General features: G+C 45.9%; 4 protein-coding genes across 4 annotated transcripts; 2 read left to right on the plus strand and 2 right to left on the minus strand.

Annotated features, from left to right (window-relative positions):
• Positions 1–953: 953 nt before the first annotated feature.
• On the plus strand, positions 954–11,070 carry LOC128710335 (disheveled-associated activator of morphogenesis 1). Its single transcript, XM_053805386.1, has 7 exons — positions 954–1,013; positions 7,270–9,348; positions 9,420–9,556; positions 9,639–9,800; positions 9,872–10,432; positions 10,498–10,669; positions 10,741–11,070. The coding sequence occupies exons 1-7, from the start codon at positions 969–971 to the stop codon at positions 11,068–11,070; spliced, it is 3,486 nt and encodes a 1,161-aa protein (XP_053661361.1). The 5' UTR covers positions 954–968.
• Positions 11,071–13,565: 2,495 nt separating this feature from the next.
• LOC128707517 (poly(A) RNA polymerase, mitochondrial) lies at positions 13,566–15,556 on the minus strand. The gene is made up of 2 exons (XM_053802472.1): positions 15,415–15,556; positions 13,566–15,352 (listed from the first exon to the last, which is right to left on the minus strand). The coding sequence occupies exons 1-2, from the start codon at positions 15,554–15,556 to the stop codon at positions 13,566–13,568; spliced, it is 1,929 nt and encodes a 642-aa protein (XP_053658447.1).
• A 538-nt stretch (positions 15,557–16,094) lies between these two features.
• On the plus strand, positions 16,095–18,529 carry LOC128707796 (ESF1 homolog). Its single transcript, XM_053802753.1, has 2 exons — positions 16,095–16,862; positions 16,925–18,529. The coding sequence occupies exons 1-2, from the start codon at positions 16,095–16,097 to the stop codon at positions 18,527–18,529; spliced, it is 2,373 nt and encodes a 790-aa protein (XP_053658728.1).
• A 391-nt stretch (positions 18,530–18,920) lies between these two features.
• Positions 18,921–20,135, minus strand: LOC128707714 (deoxyribonuclease-2-alpha). Its single transcript, XM_053802673.1, has 2 exons — positions 19,990–20,135; positions 18,921–19,911 (listed from the first exon to the last, which is right to left on the minus strand). Exons 1-2 carry the CDS (start codon positions 20,106–20,108, stop codon positions 18,921–18,923), a joined length of 1,110 nt encoding a protein of 369 aa, XP_053658648.1. The 5' UTR covers positions 20,109–20,135.
• Between the last annotated feature and the right edge of the window lie 901 nt (positions 20,136–21,036).

The raw sequence follows: 21,036 nt of genomic DNA on the forward strand, positions 1-21,036 counted from the left end.
GGGAGCGGCTTGAAGATGGAGCACTGAAATGCTTTGCTGATAAATGGGGGAAAAAAATGGCTTCCCAACGTCAGAGATCAACAAGACGCGTTCCTTTTTAAAGGTGGTAAGACCTCGAGGCTAAAGCCACGACTCTCTTTTCGCCCCGAAGCGTAAGCATACACATAATTAATGGGCCATTTGACCGCGGGCAGTGTGCAAGATTCGCACGATCCACACCCTCACCATATCCCGTAGCGGTGTCTTGAGGAATTCGCTGCCTGCTCACTCTCTCTCGCTCGCTTCCCAAAACTTTTCATTCGGGAGACGGAAGTGGCGGATTTACCATAAATTTGTAGATGCCAAAAAACGGCCCCGACTCGGCACTGTTGACGGGCGAGACTTTAAATGGCTGCATTATTCGCAAAGCGCCAAAGGATTGCCGAGTGGAGATACTTTCTTAACAGCTACGAAAGGTTGGATTAGATCTAAAAAAAAACCACAAGATTATGCAAACACCCAATGATGCGAATTACTATCATTAAGTGTGCTTCAGGAACGTGTATTATGCTGAAGTTAATGGACTTCATCTTCACAACAAAACCATCTTCACTGTAAGCGATGCAATGATGAACGATGAAACACATGACACTAATCTCCCATTGCTCTAACTACCATTCCAGGGTATCCCGACGTGTCCGATCAATTTGGCCACGTTGCGGACGCGGCTGCCCGATCTCGGCAGCTGGAGTTTGCCCCACATATGCAAGGAAGCGGTCACCAACAGTGGCGGCACCACCACACCGGAGGGCACTTCCGGTAACTACAGCAGCAACATCACCGCCACGGCCGACGCCTTCTATCAGCCGACGGTGCCGGGTACGCTTCACACGCTCCCGGCCAACGGTACGGCCGTCACCGTACAGCCAACGGCCCAGCAACACTACCACCAGACGAACCTGCACAAACACTACAAGGCACACAAAAAGATGCCGGCCTTCCGTGGACGCCGAGGCTGGTGTGGCTGTTTGCAGGTAAGCAAATGCTCCGCGTGTCCTACACGAGGCGCCTCGTACAGTGGAAACAATTACGAGAACGAAAAGTAACAACAACAAAAAAACACGATAGATAGATCGTTCGTTGGGAAACATTCATAATGCTCCTTTTGTTTGCTGTACAACGACTAGTGCATAAAATGTCACTAATCTTGCATCAGAGCAGGGTGCCGTTGGCTACGAGGGTCCAGAGTGATCTCGATAATATCATCAAGCATTTTCTTTTAATTTGATGTTAAAACTATGCTCACACTGTACTAAGGGCTTGCATGATTTTGATTACAGATTATAGATGTTGAATTAAAACAAAAACCATAACGAGAGTACCATAACGCTTTACAACCTGGTGTGCCATTTGGCAATCGTTTAAGGGTTCGTCGCTTGCTAACTTTTTTTGCACAGTCTCTTGTTTCCTTTCCATGCTTTCGACGCTCTGGATGAGTCTAAAACTCCTTTTGACATATGAGCCCATATGAAAACGCTCCTATCGCTTGTTTGGAAGGAAGAAAATTGTTACGAAACCATTTTTCCCGGTTATCCACTAACCAGCGAAATCGAAACCTAATTCGATTAAGGTACAGCCACTTCTGTCTGGAAACGATAATGCTACACACTGTGGGCAAAACCGCACAAAACCCACCGTGCGTCCGATCGGTTAAATCATCGCACTAGCGCCCCGTGTAAAAACGCTTCCAATCTTACCGCTTAGCATGGCCGTCGATTTATTCACCATCGGAAGTACGACACCGCAAAGAACTCCCGTGGCGTGCGCACAAATTCGATCGAACGGCTCAGTTTCGCGTAATCGCGTGCTGCGTCGGTGCGTCGGTGCCACCGGCACTGGAAGAGAAGTCCTGCGTGCCCCGACCTGTCGATGTGGTGTACGATCATTTATCAACGCGTATGCACGCTCGTTACGGGTGCGCGGATGGAAACGCGTCCAGTCCAGACCGAATTCCAACCACTTCCGCATCGGGTGGACGTTGGCAATATTGGAATAAAATTTCAAATTTCAACACATGAGCGCAAGACCAACCCACACCGGTGTGGGGAATTGCTTACCGGTTTGAACGAGCTTCCAAACATTATGCGGTTTCCCGCTCGATTGATCGTATCGGTTAGGCGCAACGATCGATAGAAGCAATTTATCATGATATATTGTACGTGGTCGCGATTTGCTCCCGGATCGTTCGATCGATCGTGCGTGCCTACGGTGACTTGACATGGGGGAGCTGGAAACCAAAACACCTTTAACATGGCACTCTCACTTTTTCTCTCTCTTTTTGTTTCACAAATCCTTCAAGGATAAATTACTCCCCCTGCAAGAAAGCTTTTCAATTATTTTAACAATCATCGTACATTAGACAAAACGCATCCACCCTATCGTCTGCTGCGGTACTATGCAATATGCTGCTGATTTATTGGCAAGATTTAAGTCGATGTCCGCTTCTAAAGATTTACTATCATAGCGGAACACATTTGATTTTTTTTACTCTCCAATAATCCGAGGTTCCAGGTACTTTCCTTCCCGTCCGGATAGGTCATTCGTGCGATAAGATAAATGAGTGTTTATTAGTAATTAAATGGCACCCATGATGATGGTCGATGTCCGTGTCCGGCGTCGTGTTCATGTAGCTCTCTAGCAGCAGAAGCATGATGTAATGAACGTTCGCCGATTTCTTTTTACGTTACCTTACAGCTTGGTTGACTCGCAAGATATCGAGTCGAGATCATAAAATAAAAACATGAGTTGGTGACTGTTTATGGCTAATTACTTTTTATCGAGCAGATGCGGATGGTGAAACGAGTAAAGATAAAATTATTGACTGTTCTGAAAGTGACAGCATTCTGTTGATTACGGTTTGTAATTGTGAGAATTGATTCAAACATTGCACTCATAGAAGGACATTTGTGAATGGCAAATTGTAATGTATTGCTTTTGTTTCGGGGGCTGTAATGTTGTCCGCTTACAATTAAGCTTTACACCCTGCAGATGCAATCAAGAAGCTCATGATGTAAGGATCGAATCCTAATGAAGCAATGATATTAACTTTACCATTTTCCTCTCATTTGACCGTGATGTTCATTTCCTCGTTTCAATGTGTCTCCTCAATATGAATGTCTTGTAATTTATAGCACCATTACCTTACCCCAAACGGAAGCCTCATCGCGCAGAAGTATGCCAAGATCAAGCCATTGTTGCAAAACCGTACACAAATTACGGGCAGCATCACTCATACATGGCTCATAACATTCCATAATTGGAGAAAATGATCTTCTCCGAACCTTTACGCATGGGATGAAGCAACAGGACCAAGAAGAAAGACTAACCCTGTCCATTCAGTTGACACCCTTGTGTGGTCAACACTGGCAGCTTCAGCTTCACACTCCCCCAACTGTTTGTCCTTCGGTTTTGCGCCTTGACACTGACGTTCACGGTCACGGTTGATAAACAGCTAAAATGCGGTTGGATTTTTATGCGCTTCAGTTCGACACGCTCGAGAGGGTCATATTTTGACGAGCTTTATTTTCCCCATGCATAGCGTCCGGCGCATATCGGCACACAATAATAAGGAAACCATCTTGCCGACCCATAATTTAAGCGCCAAAGGTGTCAATACGTTTATGCCCGTGTCCGTGGCAGAAACTTAACGGCCGGGTCGAGAAACAGCAAGGTTTCTCGCAAGGTTTATTTTTCCCCCTTTTATGGACAACATGGGGGCCCTTATCGTGATTGTCTTGTACGGGAGAAACCGTACAGTATGTCGTAGCTTTAAATCCCTGCTTAAGGCTACTGTCCATCGGGATGTTTGCACATCTCATCACCATATTGTAGCATTGTGTAATGTACCACAGTAATGAGCTGTGTCCCTCAGCAGGGCAAAAACAGAAAACCGGCCCGTATTCATGCTTTTCCCTGGCACGATTGATTATGAGTGGATTTAATTTGCCAATCGGGACCTATTAGCACATGGCAGCATAAAAAAAAACCGATGCTAATGGTAATGCTGCTGTCTGCGCCGTGCACTAAGAGCACTCTACATTTAGGTACGATATGTTTCCGGCAAGCAGTGACATAAGAGACGCACTTTACTTTGGTCTCTAGTGCGATCAAATGCATAAGCATTATTTGCAGATAAGCAGATCACGCAGACTAGCATTTTACGAATGTTATGCGTGATTGCTACTTACTTACGTACTGTAGAGTCTATAAACGCTGAATTATCCAAGAAACGTAATTTTGCTTTGAAGTAATTTCTCACCTAATTCACAGTGTAACACGAAACGCGTTGAATTGTTTTTTAGAAAGTTGGTCTCTAAATCATCATAACTTTAGTGTAGCCTGTACTAATCTTCATTAAGTGAAGGTTTATAAAGCATGTTTGACCAAATAATGTTATATTTGGTTTTCAAATTGAATAGCAACCTTGAATGAACCTTGAAAGATAAATTCCAATGTTCTACATGTTTTCAATTTGAATTTCTCAATGCTAAACCTCTTAAGGGAATATAAAGAAGGACAAGTTTAGTGTTTATCGATCGAAACAGTATAAAGCTTTTGAAGATAACCGATCTGTGCCATAGTTACCTTCTTATTTTTGCAACATTTTATCATTTAGCTTAGTTTAACTGTCGCATCAGATGTGTATCTGAGTGCACTGTTTGACCAATTTGGCATGTGAAAAGTCGTTCAAATTTCTCACTAAAAAGTAATTTTTGCTCCATAAAAATAAACCTAGTCACGTCGTATTTTTGACCAACAAACCTTGAAAGTAGATCGAGTTGTTTCGTGCTTTTTTTTCGCAACCTTCCGCAACACCATCACCACTATCATTACGAAATTAAAGTTTAAAAAAGACACACCTTTTTATCACGATCGATGAGACAATTCGCGACAATTGGTGGTGAACATATTTTAACGAAATAATCTTTCACTTTTGCTCCCCGAAATTGGTGTCAATGACGGTCTCAGAAGCAAATAGTACAAACTACACCCGAACACTACAACTAAAATCAATTCTGTCCAAGCTGTTCCATGTTTTTGTGTTGACTATTTCATGGGAAACAATGTGCTATCGCAAGAAAATTGCAAATATGTAGTTAATTTTATTTTAATTTTTTTCGAAAGATTTTCTCACGCCCACCGACCTCGCTGTCGGGAGCATTTGGCCGTTGATAGTAATGTTGCTCCAATGGTACAGATTTTTCACCGGTTTTGCGCTCGTTTCGTTCGTCGATTGATTCGACATTACCGCAAACGATCGGAATATTGCTGCTACAGATCGATTTCCTGCACAAATTGAGCGAACGCTCCTCTAATGTTGGGCACGTACCTAATCAATCATAATCTATGCTTATGCCAGATGCTTGATGGTACCATTTTATCGGAACAAACCCCGGGCTTAAAGAAAGGAAATACACGATTTTGATCGACTTCCTATACATATCGAAAGGTTGTACCGCTCACGCCTGCCTGCAAATATTCAGGCGAACTCGCAGATCGACCTTTACCATCGACCTATTTTCGGGAAGCAACTTAGCAGCACAATACGCATCATCATGCCTCCGGTGTTATTTAATCGATGCAATGGTAATAATCGTTCCTTACGATTGTACCACTCTATGTACTCGAAGCATTTCCCTAAATCTTTTCCATTCTTTAAACATGACCCATTTTTGCAGATCGTAGGCAGTGGCATACCAAAACTGACTGTTGTACGTAGAGCAATGTGTACAAATTGAATAATACCAATCATCCCTGGGATGTTTAAATGGGAAGATAGAGCTCCCTGTGGTTTATTTGCTGTACATTGCATTACATATAAAAAAGCGGCAAACATATATAACTAAGAATAATGGCGTATTACAGAAGCGGTAAAATAATCGTTGTTATGTTTCCCTACGCGTTGTTACGCGGAATGCTGCCCATGGAAACGTTACCAAACCAAATCTGACCAATTGTCGCGAAGTGTTGATGAGATAGCGCGTTTAAGCCTTCCGTTTTCCAGCATATTACAGGTTGGACATAATCAAATCGAGTTGCTATATCCAGTATCGCTGTGCCGACTTCACATTGCCTATCGCACTTCGATTTCCAATAACATGAAAAATATCAATCAATTCCAATAATCAGACCCTGATTCTGTATTTGTAAGGAAAACAAGTAAAAGGGAACATTAAATTAACTGCCATCTAGTAGAACCCATTTGGTTTCCACTTCCAATCGAATCTCGAGATACCATCGAGATCGACATCTATGATACAAGACGGAGTACAAGGCTCCTAGGCCCTTATTGCTGGACATAATTCGATTTATAAGAGGATTGTGTAGTGTCCCTGTATGGAATCTATTTGGTAAATGTAGACATGTTCTTCGCTTTCCGATATGCCAAATTCTAATATTGTACTCTGATAAGCATTCAATGTACAATATGGAGCGCCGGTACAGTGAATGAATTTATGAGCTGTGCAATATGATACTCTATTGATCTATATTCTCATTTTTTTTCATTATAACTTATTTTACCACGTAGCCGGATAGTCAGTCCTTGCTACGGGGGATTGGCCCGGATGGGATTTCGGTCCGGTCCGTTCGTGTGAAGACCGGTGCCGCTACCATCATGCCACCGGGCCGCCCCTCTATATTCTCATTATTAAAAAGTAAAAGTAAGTAAATTTGGACTCATCTAGCTCCATTGGGATCATTTTATTCAAATGACAGTGGACGATCAAGCCCGAATGTGTGTTAAGTCTTGCACAGCCAGAAGAAGATTAGTGGGTCCGAACTAAAATGGAGTGATGATCTTAATGGCCTACAATGACTTTTCGGAAGAAAGGTTTGACCTAGAATGACTTCTTACGTAGTTATAAGAATCTTAAATGAAGGATTTCAGGATCTTGGGTTCTACAGTCTAAGGACTACTGCGATACCGAAACAATCTTAAAGAAGCCTAATTTAATTAAAACGCATTCGAATGGTTAGCTTTTCTTTAATCAAAGTAACATACCATGCAATTAGTTTGCTGACAACCGATGTTGAGGATAACACATTTCCGGTTGAAAATTACTCTCTTCAATTTAGGATAAATTTTACACAATGGAATTACTATCCAAGATAATATATTTCGTAGAGAAAATTTTTATGTTTATATTCTCCATTAAAGTTCGTATTATTACACTTGCTGCTAGAAGCTTATGGGTGAAATTCTAATCGTTTGTTTTCCCTCATTCACAGGATGACGAACCACCCGAAATCTGTGTGGTCGAAGGAGTGTTTTCCCTGCAGACACTCACACCCACCCAGCCCATGCCAGCAATCGACGAGCTCGACAGCAAGTTTGCCGAGCTGGTCGAAGAGCTGGATCTTACCGCGCCGAACAAAGCGGCCATGATGAGCCTTCCGCCACAGAAAAAGTGGCAAATCTACTGCTCACGCAAAAGTCCCCTGGACAGCGGACCGAACGGTACACCACTCCAGACAGTTCCTCCCTCGCCCGAACATTACATCGAACGGTTAAAGGATATGGCAGTACAGCTGAAAGCTTGCGCACCGGACGAATCACCTACGCACGAATACGGACCCAAGATCGAATCGCAGACGGCGTTGTTCGATGCGCTCAAGACAGCACTCCGCACATCGGCACACAGTTTCGTGATCCGGTTTATCGAACTGCAAGGACTGCCAGCATTGCTGGAGCTGCTGCAGGTTCTCGATATACGGGTAGCGAACAGCCCATTGCATACCAGCCTGATCGGATGCATTAAGGCACTGATGAACAACTCAACCGGACGTTCGCATGTGCTCGCCCATCCGACCGGTATCGATACGATAGCACGTTCGCTGGCGGCTGACAACATTAAGACCAAGATTGCCGCACTCGAAATACTCGGTGCGGTTTGTTTGGTGCCCGGTGGGCATAAGAAGGTGCTGACTGCGATGCTTAATTATCAGGAGTACGCAGCAGAACGTGCCCGGTTCCAGGGCATCGTCAACGATCTCGACCGCTCGACCGGTGCGTACCGGGATGACGTCAATCTCAAGACGGCCATCATGTCGTTCATCAATGCCGTGCTGAACTACGGCCCAGGGCAGGAGAACCTCGAGTTTCGGTTGCACCTGCGATACGAGTTCCTGATGCTCGGAATCCAGCCCGTCATCGATAAGCTGCGCAAGCACGAAAATGATACCCTCAACCGCCATCTTGACTTTTTCGAGATGGTTCGCAACGAGGACGAAAAGGAACTGGCCCGCAAGTTCGATCACGAGCATGTGGACACCAAGAGCGCATCGGCTATGTTTGATCTGATTCGCCGTAAACTAAGTCATTCGCCGGCCTATCCGCACCTGCTGTCACTGTTGCAGCACATGCTGCTGCTTCCACCACCTACCACCGGTCCGAACGCACAGCACTGGTTGCTGTTCGATCGGGTGGTGCAGCAGTTGGTCCTACAGCACGAAGAACGCCCCGCCAGTGACTGTCTCGATCCGGATGCGCCCGGTGTTGACAAGCGTTCCGAAACCGGATCGGTTGCGTCCTCCTCGCTAAAACTGCAGGACCCGGACGTAACACCGCTCTCGATCGATGTGCGCAAGATCGTGAAGTTACTGGTAAAAGAGGAAGAACTGGTGGCATCCCGAACTCGAGCCGAAGATCTGGAGCGTGAAAACTCCGAAATAGCGGCCCGACTAGCCAAGAAGGAACAGGATCTCGACCATCGGACGCAGGAAAAGGAAGATCTGGAGACATCTTTGGCACGTATGCGAGAACGGTTGGAAAAGGAAAGTTCCAATCACTCACAAGCAGTACAGCGGGCACTCAATGCGGAGATGCGTGCCGAAGATCTGCAGCATCGGTTCGTGAGCGAGCAACAGGAACGGCTACGCCTGGAGCGTCTCGTCACGGAGGGTAGCATCCCTGACGATCAGAAGGTTGCCGGATTGCAGGGTGCCAACTGTAATGGGCAGGCAACCTCACCGCCACCACCACCTCCAGCACCCTGCAAACTTCCACCACCTCCACCACCACCAATGATGATGCCAGCCGCTCCGCCACCACCACCAGCACCGGGTGGTATGCCCAAGCTGGCACCGGCTGGTCCACAGGCACCGGCGGCACCGAAAGCACCAGAAGCACCGAAGAAGAACGTTCCCCAACCGGCCAATCCGCTCAAAAGTTTCAACTGGTCAAAGCTGCCCGACAGCAAGCTGACGGGTACGGTGTGGAGTGAACTGGACGATACCAAGTGGTACAACAGCATCGAGCTCGAGTCGATCGATAAGCTGTTCTCCGCCTACCAAAAGAACGGTGTTGCGGTAAGTGATCGTCGGATGTCCATGGTACTATTCCTCACTGATATCCTCTTCTTTATTTCCCCTTCCCACAGAATGATGGTTCGATCGAAGATCTTCGTTTGATTGGTAAGAATAAGGCCAAAATTTTGTCCGTGATTGATGGTCGCAGAGCACAAAACTGCACCATTCTGCTCAGCAAACTCAAAATGACTGATGAGGAGATCTCCAAGTAAGTTGTCTAGAATTCCTCACGATCACGATCTGACCCTGCTGACGTTTACAATCTCACTCTACCAAACACATCATTCCAGAGCTATCTTGTCGATGGACTCCAATGAGCAGTTGCCGATCGACATGGTTGAACAACTACTCAAGTTCACACCTTCGGCCGAAGAGCGGGCACTTTTGGACGAGCATTCGGAAGACATTGACTCACTAGCACGTGCCGATCGGTTTCTTTACGAAATCTCAAAGTAAGTTCCACTAACTCTCAGCAAAAGCGCCAAACACCACTGACACTGATCACTACCCATCGCAATTGCAGGATACCTCACTATGAGCAGCGGTTACGTAGTCTACACTACAAGAAGCGTTTCCAGGTCACCGTGAACGATCTAGCGCCGAGGATCGCCAGCGTGATGGAGGCATCGCGCGAAGTTGCTCGCTCTCGCAAGCTTCGAAAGCTGCTCGAACTAGTCCTAGCGCTCGGTAACTACATGAACCGTGGAGCTCGCGGCAATGCGTCAGGTTTCCGACTAGCGTCACTGAACCGGCTGGCGGATACAAAGTCGAGTGCTGCCAAGGGCACCACGTTGCTTCACTACCTGGTGCAGATCATCGAGAAGAAGTTTAAGGACATTCTGACGCTCGAGGAAGATCTGCCACACGTGAAGGAAGCCTCAAAGGTGTCGCTCGGTGAGATGGACAAAGACATTACGATGCTTCGTGCCGGACTGGCGGAGGTGAACCGTGAGATCGAGTTCCATCGGAGCAGCGGTGCATCACAGCCTGGTGATCGGTTCCTGCCGGTAATGAGAGAATTTCACGCCCAGGCGTCGGTGCGGTTTGCCGAGCTGGAGGACCAATTTCAGGACATGAAAACGAGGTACGTTTGGCGTGGAGTTACGATATCAGAAAGACTTGCTAATGTCTATTCGTTTTCGCAACCAGGTTTGACCGTGCCGTTCGACTATTCGGCGAGGATGGCTCAGTCGTGCAGCCGGAAGAATTCTTCGGCATCTTCGATGGTTTCCTGTCCGCACTTATGGAGGCTAAGCAGGATAATGAGAACTTCCGGCGGCGTCAGGAAGAGGAAGAAAAGCGTGCCAAGCAGGAGGCTGAGGTAAGTACAGTTTGCCACTTTACCCGTTTGGTAGAATGCCTTGAAATAACAAATCGTTCCTTTCTTTTTAGCTAAAGAAACGCACCATTGAGCGTAAAACAAAGGAAGGGCTCCTGAATTCGGTGGCCGGTAAGTTGGGCCTCAAGCCGAAACATACGAACGGTACCAATGGGGGTCCAGTAACGGCAGCCGACGCCAACAACAAGGGTGAGTTCGATGACCTCATTTCGGCACTCCGGACGGGTGACGTGTTCGGGGAGGATATGGCCAAATTTAAGCGCTCGCGCAAAACACGCCTCGGACCGAACGGGACCAACAATACGTCGCCACCGCGCAGTCGGAACAGCGTTGGACGCGAGGACAGCCGTGAACGGACCGGTGTACCTAACCGGCGACAGTAGACGTAAGCGGAAGTAATACGCGCACTCAAAACCCCCAAAAACAAGATGTCCTCCATTCCGGAGCGCTAGCCGTTATTGATAGAGATGTAACCGAAAACGGCCAGTAGATAAAACAAGTTCAGTGTGAAACACACATCACAACCGTGTGTGTGTGTTGCGTGTGAGTTGGACGTCGTACAGCATTGCATACCTTTTTTTGGAGCTTTTGTGCTTGTTGGGTACATATAGATAGACATCTGCAAAGGGAGGCAAACGATTAGTATCAGGGAAAACATACACGACGACAGCAGGCCAAATTTATATACGTACCATTAGGCAAAGATGTAGCGATCACGAAACAGCTTCAGTCATAAGTTTCTGTACGCGTCCTCACGAATGCCGTTTTCCGCGCTGTTTCAACTGGACAAGTCCTTCCCTCCTTGTGTCGTTAGGTTGTTGTATTTCCATTTGTACAGTGCTTGTGTGCTAGCTTTAAGTTCACCTTCGATCCCTCGTACGACATCGAAACCAAGAGTCATCGTTATCAGCCTAAAAGGTCTTCCTTCTTTATAGAGATAGCAAATAACTCATCCATCTCCTTTGAAACGTCCTGTCCCAGTTCGTCCCGTTTCGTCGTGTAATTAATTTATTTTAATCCTTATGCATGCATTCCTACTATTTCTCACTATGGAGTTTGTGCAGTACGTTTGAGGTGTACTCAATGAGAAGGAGCAATAGAGCGTAGCAAAAGGGAAAGGTTGAGAGAAAATGAATACGAATATTTGCAAAACGTGTGCGCAGTACATTCACGAATGTACGACACTCCGCGTTTGCTGTCACGGTTACGAGATTATTAAAATATTATTCCGAAACAAAAGTAACAACAGAAAAAAAGCAAAATCCCACGCACACACTGCGCTGTGTATAAAAGCTTATATTTTCGAAACACTTTAGGCTGATCTGCTATTGGATTTCCAATTTTGGAAGATAGTTTGCTTTTTTCGATCATATATTACGGTTTGGAAACAAAAACAAAACAGTGTACTCCGCAAAAGTTCTTGCTTTTGTGAAATGAGAAAGGAATCAAAAATCAGAAAAAACCCCACATCTTGTTGTTTTGAGCATCCCACTGTGGATTCGTATAAAGGTGTGTATTTTAACGATACTTTTCATCGCCTTTAGCAAAAATGGTTAGACCGTAGAATGGTTTTAGTAGGGGGATGAAAAGGGATCGATTTTAAAAACGAAAGGAAAACATACAAAGTCGCAAATTTAAAACCACCCATACACACATACAATCTTCCCGCACGCACTAAAGGTAGTTACGGCAAATGCATCATGTAGTGTTCAATCATGTTCGAGACGAGAATGTTCATTATAGCATCAGGATAGAAAGATGTGAGTAGACACATATACAGTAGTCTAGTGAGATGGGGTGGCGAGCAAACGAGTATATATAGTAATTCGTTAACGATCGTTTAGTCGCGTCGGCTAGGACGATCACGAAATGTTTGTTCCTCGCGAGCAAACTTTCATTTTCCGTTTTTTTTTTGTGTCTCTTTTGTTGTTTATCGCGATAAGGGGTTTCCGTTTTAGCTTAGTGTATAGCCACCCTTAGCACTAGTGTGTGAAGTTAGATAGACAAGAAGCCGCACCGGTGATGGCTGGATTTGTTTGACACAAGCATCATCATCATCATCATTATCAGATTGTACATATAATCCTACTATATCGATTGACTAGAGCGAACATGAGTGGAGTGAAACTAGATCCTTTTAGAATGGGGCTTGGACGGAAAGCTCGACACCATACCATTTCCCGACCCGGACATTGCCAGCCACGAGCTAGTTCAGTTCAACGCTGGGACAAACAAACTAAAAAACGTCTGCTTTCGATAGCACTTTAAATTTGATATCCTTTCCCGTCTGTATGTCTCTGGTTGTCTGTTTGTGCATGTCCATCGGTTTAGGTTGCTTCACCATCCAGAAAAGGGCGACAATGATCTCCTCCATGGTGGATAGCTTTGAACGGAAAGCGACAAACATTTGTTAGTGTATGTTTGTCCTTGTTGTGTTTATCCTTGATGGATGTGGAACGCGTTAGAAGCGGTAATTGTTAACGAAGCAGAAGTCATATTTCCGTTCGTTTTGGCCACTGACGGTGGTGTTGGAGCTCGAATGGGCACGGCACGTTTTGAATCCGTTTTTGAAGACGAAACCAGCGAAAAAAAAAACCCTTTCTTGGGACGAAAGTTGAGGCCGCACCCGCACAGCCCCACACGCAACCATATTACAGTGTAGTTGATGTTCATTTTTCTAGTGATTTTACCGGTGGATCGCGATCGATGTTGCACGTGGTAACACGTTTTTGCTCGGGACGAAACATTAATATGAAATAAAGAAATAAGAAATACAAAATACAACCGTACCGTGTTTGGTTTCCTTCCATATGCTACCTTCGTAACTGTTCTGTTTTATTTCTTATCTTTCTCTAAACATTTAGTCGCCAATCCTTTATCACCGTCGCTTTGTGTTTCGCTTTAGCTTTACGCCCGTGCCTTCTATCGATGTGGTTGTCCTTGCTTCCACACTTGCCATTCCCGTACGAGGAGATGAACCGCCCGTACTGAGCTTGTGTATTTCCGCCTTTGCTGCACGCTGTATGGCGGCAATTTGGTTTTTAACTGTCACGTTCCGGTACTGGGTCGGTTCATCTACTGCCGGCACCTCATCGAAGATATCCTTCACGTTCAGCATTCGCTTGGTAAAGAACATTTGTGGCGTAATGCGTTGCTGTTGCTTTGGGCCGAACAAACTTACCAGGCCCCACGGTTCGGTGCTGCTGCTCGGCGGTGCAGTGCCAGATTCTCTCCCGTGTGCTTCCAGCAACCATACGGCATTGCGCACCTGCATCCGGAACAGTTCCGTTTCCTCGAGATTTACGTTCTTGCTTACGTTCAGCACCGTTTCCAGCGGATTCACAATGTATATGGGGCTGTGGTCCGGCTTAAGAATGGTGGAACCCAAGTTGAGGCTAATTGCACGCTGGTTAAAGTCAAACTGTGAGTAGAATTCGAAAAACTCTGTCAGTAGCTGCTCGAGGGTTGACTCATTCTCGCTTCGGAACGAACTGTAAATGGCGGGATTTTTTAGAAACGTGTACGCCCAATCGGCTTGTCCTTCGCCGAACCGTGTGACGGAGTGTAGACTGTTTGGCGGTGAAAATGTGGCACTGAGTTGGATCAACCGGTTGATCGATGGTAACACTGGGCGTGATAATTGCTGCAAAAAGTACATGACCAGCATGGTGAGCGAAAAGTTCGTTATCCAATAGCCCGGTGTTTGGTTCGTGAGCCCAACGGATTGGGCCCAGCGGCGCACACAGAACGTAAGGGGACGCACACGTGCGTCCAGCTGCCCGAAAAGGTACAGCAACTCGGACATATACACGCCTGCCGTATTGTTCATGGTGAGGTCAATTTCGAGGTCCAAATGTTCATGGTGATACTTGACGATCGGTACGCGAGCCTTCAGTATTCGTCGCACACTGTTAACACCGGGCAGAAACAGCTGCAGAACATCTCCGATGGATTCCAACTGTCGCTGAACTTGTGTTCGCTCGTTAGGATTAGTGGATTTTGTGTGATACACGAGACGGGAATTTCGATCCGGTGGTTCACCGGAGCGCGAATCCAGATCCAGTATCACGTCCAGATCGCATCCCATACGACCGTATCCATTGACGGAGGAACCGAATGGATGAGCAACCGCTTGGGGGAACATTCCCTGCAATGAAGATTCCAACTGTCGTACCGCCAAGAAGCGCAACCGTTTGCCTACGTCGTTAAGTTTCGTTAAACGGTGAAGTATGGTAACTTGATCGTCTATACTTTCGGCCGACGACAGCAGACCGTTTAGTTCTGTTTCTCCAATCGGATTTGCTCCGTCTACTAGGGCTAATGGTCGTTTGGGTTCTTCCTGTGCGATTAGCTTCGGCTTCGGACCTGTGCGGAACCAGAGAAAAATAGATCTTGCACGAACGCCGGGTCGCTCGGTGCTAAACACACCGGACTGCATTGCGGCGTCCGTTTCGGCGGAGGAACCGAACTCGAGCAGTATGTAGTGACAGTCGCCTTCCGCATCACCATCCACCCGGTAGTGATGGGAACTTTCGATAGTACCGAACTGTGAACAATAGTGATACAACTCGTTGTACGATCGTTCCGAGCTTACTTGCACTAGTATGCTTCTTCGGGCTTCCGCTCGTCTAGCGGATAGCATTGCATCAAACGTTCGTACATTGGCTGCAACAAAAGAAGGCACATTATAAAACATGCATTCCGACGGACATTTCTCAATGCATTACCGCTGCAATATCGAACCGGTAAGGATAAGTGTGTACGATGTTGCCGGCCAGTCGGTAGCTGCAGTATCCGCCGGATGTTCCCATATCCGCAGGTTATCACCCGTTTCGAGCGCACTGTGGATGTCTGCCATATGTGGTACATAGTGGCGGAACACGATATTGGACGAAAGCTGGACCAACCGGCGGGTTTTTAAATTATTTATGCACTAAAATTTACGATACAATACAATTCGTTCTGTTACATGATGTGTGTTTACAACGAGTGCTGTCAAAGGTATCTGCCGCACAATTCAACAATGCTGTCAGTGGAGTGTTTGAGGTTAGGACACACAGCAATGGAATGCAAACGTTGTTTCAACAAAATCTTCGTGCGATAAACAGTTTTATAATAAAATAAATGCCACATTTTATTATAAAGAATGCAAATAAACATATATTATTTTCAGATTTGCTGTAGAACACGTAATAAAATTGATTTTTTGCAATCATGATAAACCGCTCTTTGCAGTAGACAAGTTGTGGGTTATTTTTTTCATCGGGGACTATTTACGTCTTCCAGAACAACTGTCAAACGTCCATGCCGCATTGTTTACATCGTGTTTCATCGTGTCTTGCGGTAAAATCGCACATGAACCAGTTGAATTAACTAATTGTTCAAGTTTTACGATTATCCTGCGACAATGAAAGAATCGAATGGACAAAATGGAACACCCGGCAAAGGAAATGGCAATAAAAAGCTTAAAAAAGTGAACAAACCCAGCGGGCAGGCAAAGAGTGCAGCCTCCACGGGTGGTGGTAAAGTTCCTAAAATGTGGGACGACGATCGGTTCGCCCATCTGATCAACAACCCGCGCTACCATGGCATACCGAAATCGAAGAAAAAGGTTAAAATCGATAACCGATTCAAGGCAATGTTCGACGATGAGCGATTCAATCAAAAGGCATCGATGGATAAATATGGTCGGAAAATCAAGAAAACAGATTCGAATATGCTGCGGAAGTTTTACCATCTCGATTCGGATGAGGAGGAAAACGAGCAAGAAGCGGAACGGGAACGTAAACGTGAGGAACGTGCAATGGAGGGTAGAGTAGGAAGCGATTCCGATTCGGATGCCGACGAAGGATTAGAGTTAACCGAGGAGGAAAAGAAAGCGGAACTCTCGACGACCGTTAAGACAAAATTGAAGGACGTGAATGTGGACTTTGCGCGTGGTAAGGGTATGCTGGGATCGGACTCTTCCTCCGACGATGATTCAGATGGTGGCGAAGAGGAGGGCGTATTTATTGAGCACGTCTGGGGCGAACTGGATGCGGACGCAGAAAGGACGGATGAATCGACGAGAAGGTTGGCCATCTGTCACATGGATTGGGATCGAATCCGGGCGGTGGATGTTATGGTGTTGCTGAGTTCTTTCCTTCCACCGGGATCGGCCATAAAGAGTGTTACGGTAAGTGTTTAGTGGAAAACATTGCTTTCCGTAACTAATTTAATGGTTTTTTTCCTGCTCAGATATATCCATCGGAATATGGAAAGGAACGTATGAAGGAGGAAGAAGAACGTGGCCCACAGGAGTTGACTGCTCGTACGGGTGACAGTTCTGGCGATGAAGATGAGGACGAAGAGGTACAGAAGGAACGGTTGCGTGAATATCAGCTGAATCGTTTGAAATACTATTACGCGGTCGCTGAATGCGATTCGATTGCGACGGCAGATAAAATCTACCGAGAGTGTGACGGTATTGAGTACGAAAGTACGGCAAACAAGCTGGACCTGCGGTTCATTCCCGATGATATGGATTTTGAGGATGAGCCGAAGGATTACTGCTCCGAACTTCCGGAGGTGGGCAAGTATGTGCCACGGATTTTCGCAACGACGGCCCTGCATCAGGCAAAAGTTGAACTCACTTGGGACGAAAATGATCAAGATCGTAAGGAATTTAACGAAAAGCTGCGCGATGGCAAATGGACAGAGCTGCCAGAGGCTGAGCTGAAAAAATATGTCGTTTGTTCGAGTAGTGACGAAGAAGCGGATGGAGATGACGTCACCAATGGAAAATCTAAACGCCCGATAGTACGAATACGACCACCCGGTAGCAACAGTGGTTCCGAAGAAGCAAGCGAAGACGATGAAAAAGGTTCCAATTCAGAGAGCGAGCCAAAAGGGCGCCGCAAAGAGAAAATGATCGCAAAGTATCGTGCACTGCTGAACGATATCAAAGAACAGGAACAGACGGAAGAGGACGATAAAACCGGCATGGAATTCACCTGGGAAGTGGAAGGCAAAGATAAGGATCTATCCAACGATAAGCCCGATGAGGATGAATCTGATGATAATCCCGCTACCAAGCGCACGCAAGACGGTGTGAATCCTTTCGAGAAGATTTTACTAAAGAAAAAAGAGAAAAGCAAACGTCGCAAGGAACTGAAGAAGCGTCGTAAACGCGGTGAGCTGGACGGTGCGGAAGGACCGACCAACGAGGACGAATCCTCCGAGGATGATCTACCGTACGGAGTGGATCTTAACGATCCATTCTTTGCGAGCGCTTTCGACGAAAAGGAATTCGATGTAGGTAACAAGAAAAAACCCAAACAGAAAGATCGCGAAGCGATACAGCAAGCGAAGGAGCAGGAAGAACGTGAAGCAGAAGAAGCTGCACGTCGTTGTGCCGAGCTGGAACTTATGCTGGACGATGGGGAAGACAATAGAGCACATTTTAACTTGCGTGCGATACAGGAGCGTGAGATTGATCTGACCAGTGTGTCAAAATCCAAGCGACGTCATCTGCTGAAAAAGAGCAGACGACAGATCGAAGAACAGCGCAACAGTAAGGCGGCTGCGGATGAATTTGAAGTGGATGTGGAAGATCCTCGGTTTAAGGCGATCTACTCGAAGCCGGACTATAACATCGATCCGACAAATCCGGCCTTTAAGAAGACGAAAGCGATGGAGCGTCTGATTGAGACGAAGCTACGGAAGCGTCAGCTGGAGGAGAATGATGTGCGGGAAGATAATGGTAGGCAGGAACAGCAGGAACGACCGAAACTGCCACGCAAAGACGTCGCCACAACAATGCTCGTTAAGAGCATCAAGCGAAAGATACGGAATGCATCGTAAGAGAGAGTTTTTTTTTCGTTGCTCTTGGTCTGTAAGCTATTGCGGGATATCGTTCACAATAAATTGATTATGAAGTATAAAAGTAGTGTTGTCAGTTAACCCGAAACTCCACGAAGTGTTATTTAGAGCGAGTGCATAAAAAATACTACTAAACATACCTGCGTTGGGCAAAAAGACTGTTGATTGTAGCAAGAAGATTCGTCTACAAGTGACACCGTAACAGAACTCGAACTTTATTACATTAACATCACAAAACTAAACTACATCGTACTAAACAAACACTTACACTACTACTATCACTACAAAAAGGAATCTCTCAACAAACCGGTGCTGTATTGGAATTTCACATTTATCATTTATATTTGCATCACTTAACATTTATCGTTTGGCTTCACGGCTTTGGACACGGTTCAACCGAATCGATCATCCCTCGGTACAGTGCGGCAACGTTTACCGACGCTTGACATACACTCCCACCGCCACGTTGTTTCTGATGCTCCTGCCTATTAATATCCCCAACACAAATCCATCCCTTCTCCCCACCATCCTCAGCACCACCAACAGCCCATTTCGAATGATCCTTCAGCGTGCTAAACCGATCCTCCCGTCCAACGGAAACTTCACGCACATTCAACACACTGTGCCGACGACCAGCGGAACATTCACTCGGCAAATTACCGGTACCGTGTTGCCAACTTTCCACCATCAGTCCCGTATCCAATGCCGGTGCAATCCAGTCCGCGTACAGTTCCTTCCCAAAGTGACGACTTTTCGCAAACGTAACAAACTCCACACCGGCACGCGATCGTAACATTTGTTGGCTATAAAATGGGGCCGTTTTGTTTATCGGTGTCATTTTGGCGGCACGGTTCAACGTGGGAAACCGGGTAGCTAATGTCGATGGGACACTATTGGAATAAACGGTCACTTCGTTGAAGAGAAGTTGGCGAGCAACTGTTTCCATCTGGGTGGCGTCAAGCGAAATGCACAGAAAGCTTTGTCCGTAAAGCATGCCGGTGTGTGGATAGCTGTAATCGACACCGATTACGGGTGGAAACTTTGGGACAGAATGAATCAACCAGTAGCCGGTGGTACCGTCCGTACTGACTACTCCCTTCGTATGGCCACGTTCCATATCAACCGGTCCGTTCGTTGGCTCATCGTTGTACATGATCGTGAGAGTGGTGGTTGGATGCTGCGTCGAGGGTATGATCGTGCGCGCTGGTGCACTTGCGGTTTGGTTCACGTCGTATCGGGCAGAGTGCCATTGCAAAGGAGTACCCGTTCCAGCATCATCCTGCGATGACACATACGTATAACGCAAACCATTCGTCGGAGAATCCCGCTCGGAAGACTCTTTCGGCAGTTTGTACAGGTAGTACCTTGCAAGAAGGGAAAGCATATTGAAGGAGGGCATATTGAAAAATGGAACCCAATCGGCATTCATAAAGCATAGTTACCAATCAACTAATTCACCCGATTCTAAACGACATCCCAGCACATCGTCGATCGTAGATAGTTCACAATAACTTAACTGTACTATTAAAAACACGAGAAAACATATCAAACGCGAATACATTTTGGCTGCAAGCGTCCTTTTTGCAGCAGGTATCGAAGAAAACTAACGACACATATACAGCATCTCGCTCTAACAGGCAGAGGTAACGCCGGGATCGAGAAATACATCTGTGCAGCTCTCGTTCTAATACATTAGTGCTGTCCTTCTCGTGGTGCACAAACGATCGCCATGTACACATAGATGTTAGTCGGTGCAGATCAATTTTTTATTCAATTCAAAAATAAATCCTTTTAACATATTATCCAAGCAGGCTATTATAAATGCTTAGCATTATGCCATTTCTTTCGCCACATAAAAAGCCAATCAATGAAACATTCTTGATAAATCCAATGTACCGCGTCAACATTCCTAATAAATTATCCTTTTTCTTTTATTGTACATTTGACTTATTTATGCGATCGTTCGTTTTTATTACACATTAAATTTGTTGGTTTTGTAACCCATTTTGCTTTCTTACAGCACCATTGGTTGAAATGGAATCTACCTTCACCAATCAATCTCATCACTTCGTAGTTGTCCGTCCGTGGTGGTGGTCGGTCGTTGTCGTTATTGTATTCTGCTGCAGACACATTTTCAACGACCAACGTTCGACGTAAGTATCGTGGGAACGTGCAAAGTGTGTAGAGGGGGGAAAAAAGTAAAATAAAACATACAAACAATAGGCAACGTTGCGTATGTACATCGGGCCAATCAGCAGGACCTCATCATCTTAATTGATCGATTCAGATCGCTTCGCTTGTGGAATCATGCCCTGGAACGCACAACGAGAGGAATTAAGCAGGCTAGTAGTATTATTTGCAAGGCAGGAAAGGTGTATATTGCATTTCCAATCTCCACTGGTTTTGTTTTTCTGTTTTGGTTTTGTGAGGTCATAAAATCTTGTTTGTCGTGCTTTTCACACTTTCTATCGATTGGGTTTTCCCCGGGT

This window comes from Anopheles marshallii, chromosome 2 (assembly GCF_943734725.1).
Source record: "Anopheles marshallii chromosome 2, idAnoMarsDA_429_01, whole genome shotgun sequence".
NCBI lineage: Eukaryota > Metazoa > Arthropoda > Insecta > Diptera > Culicidae > Anopheles > Anopheles marshallii.

Coding starts and splice junctions, on each gene's coding strand:
- LOC128707796 (XM_053802753.1), top strand. CDS start 16,095: ATGAAAGAATCGAATGGACAAAATGGAACACCCGGCAAAGGAAATGGC. Junction 16,863..16,924: donor CGGCCATAAAGAGTGTTACG/GTAAGTGTTTAG, acceptor TTTCCTGCTCAG/ATATATCCATCGGAATATGG.
- LOC128707714 (XM_053802673.1), bottom strand. CDS start 20,108: ATGTATTCGCGTTTGATATGTTTTCTCGTGTTTTTAATAGTACAGTTA. Junction 19,912..19,989: donor TCGGGTGAATTAGTTGATTG/GTAACTATGCTT, acceptor CCTTCTTGCAAG/GTACTACCTGTACAAACTGC.
- LOC128707517 (XM_053802472.1), bottom strand. CDS start 15,556: ATGTACCACATATGGCAGACATCCACAGTGCGCTCGAAACGGGTGATA. Junction 15,353..15,414: donor ACCGGTTCGATATTGCAGCG/GTAATGCATTGA, acceptor CTTTTGTTGCAG/CCAATGTACGAACGTTTGAT.
- LOC128710335 (XM_053805386.1), top strand. CDS start 969: ATGCCGGCCTTCCGTGGACGCCGAGGCTGGTGTGGCTGTTTGCAG. Junction 9,349..9,419: donor ACCAAAAGAACGGTGTTGCG/GTAAGTGATCGT, acceptor CCCTTCCCACAG/AATGATGGTTCGATCGAAGA. Junction 9,801..9,871: donor TTTCTTTACGAAATCTCAAA/GTAAGTTCCACT, acceptor TCGCAATTGCAG/GATACCTCACTATGAGCAGC.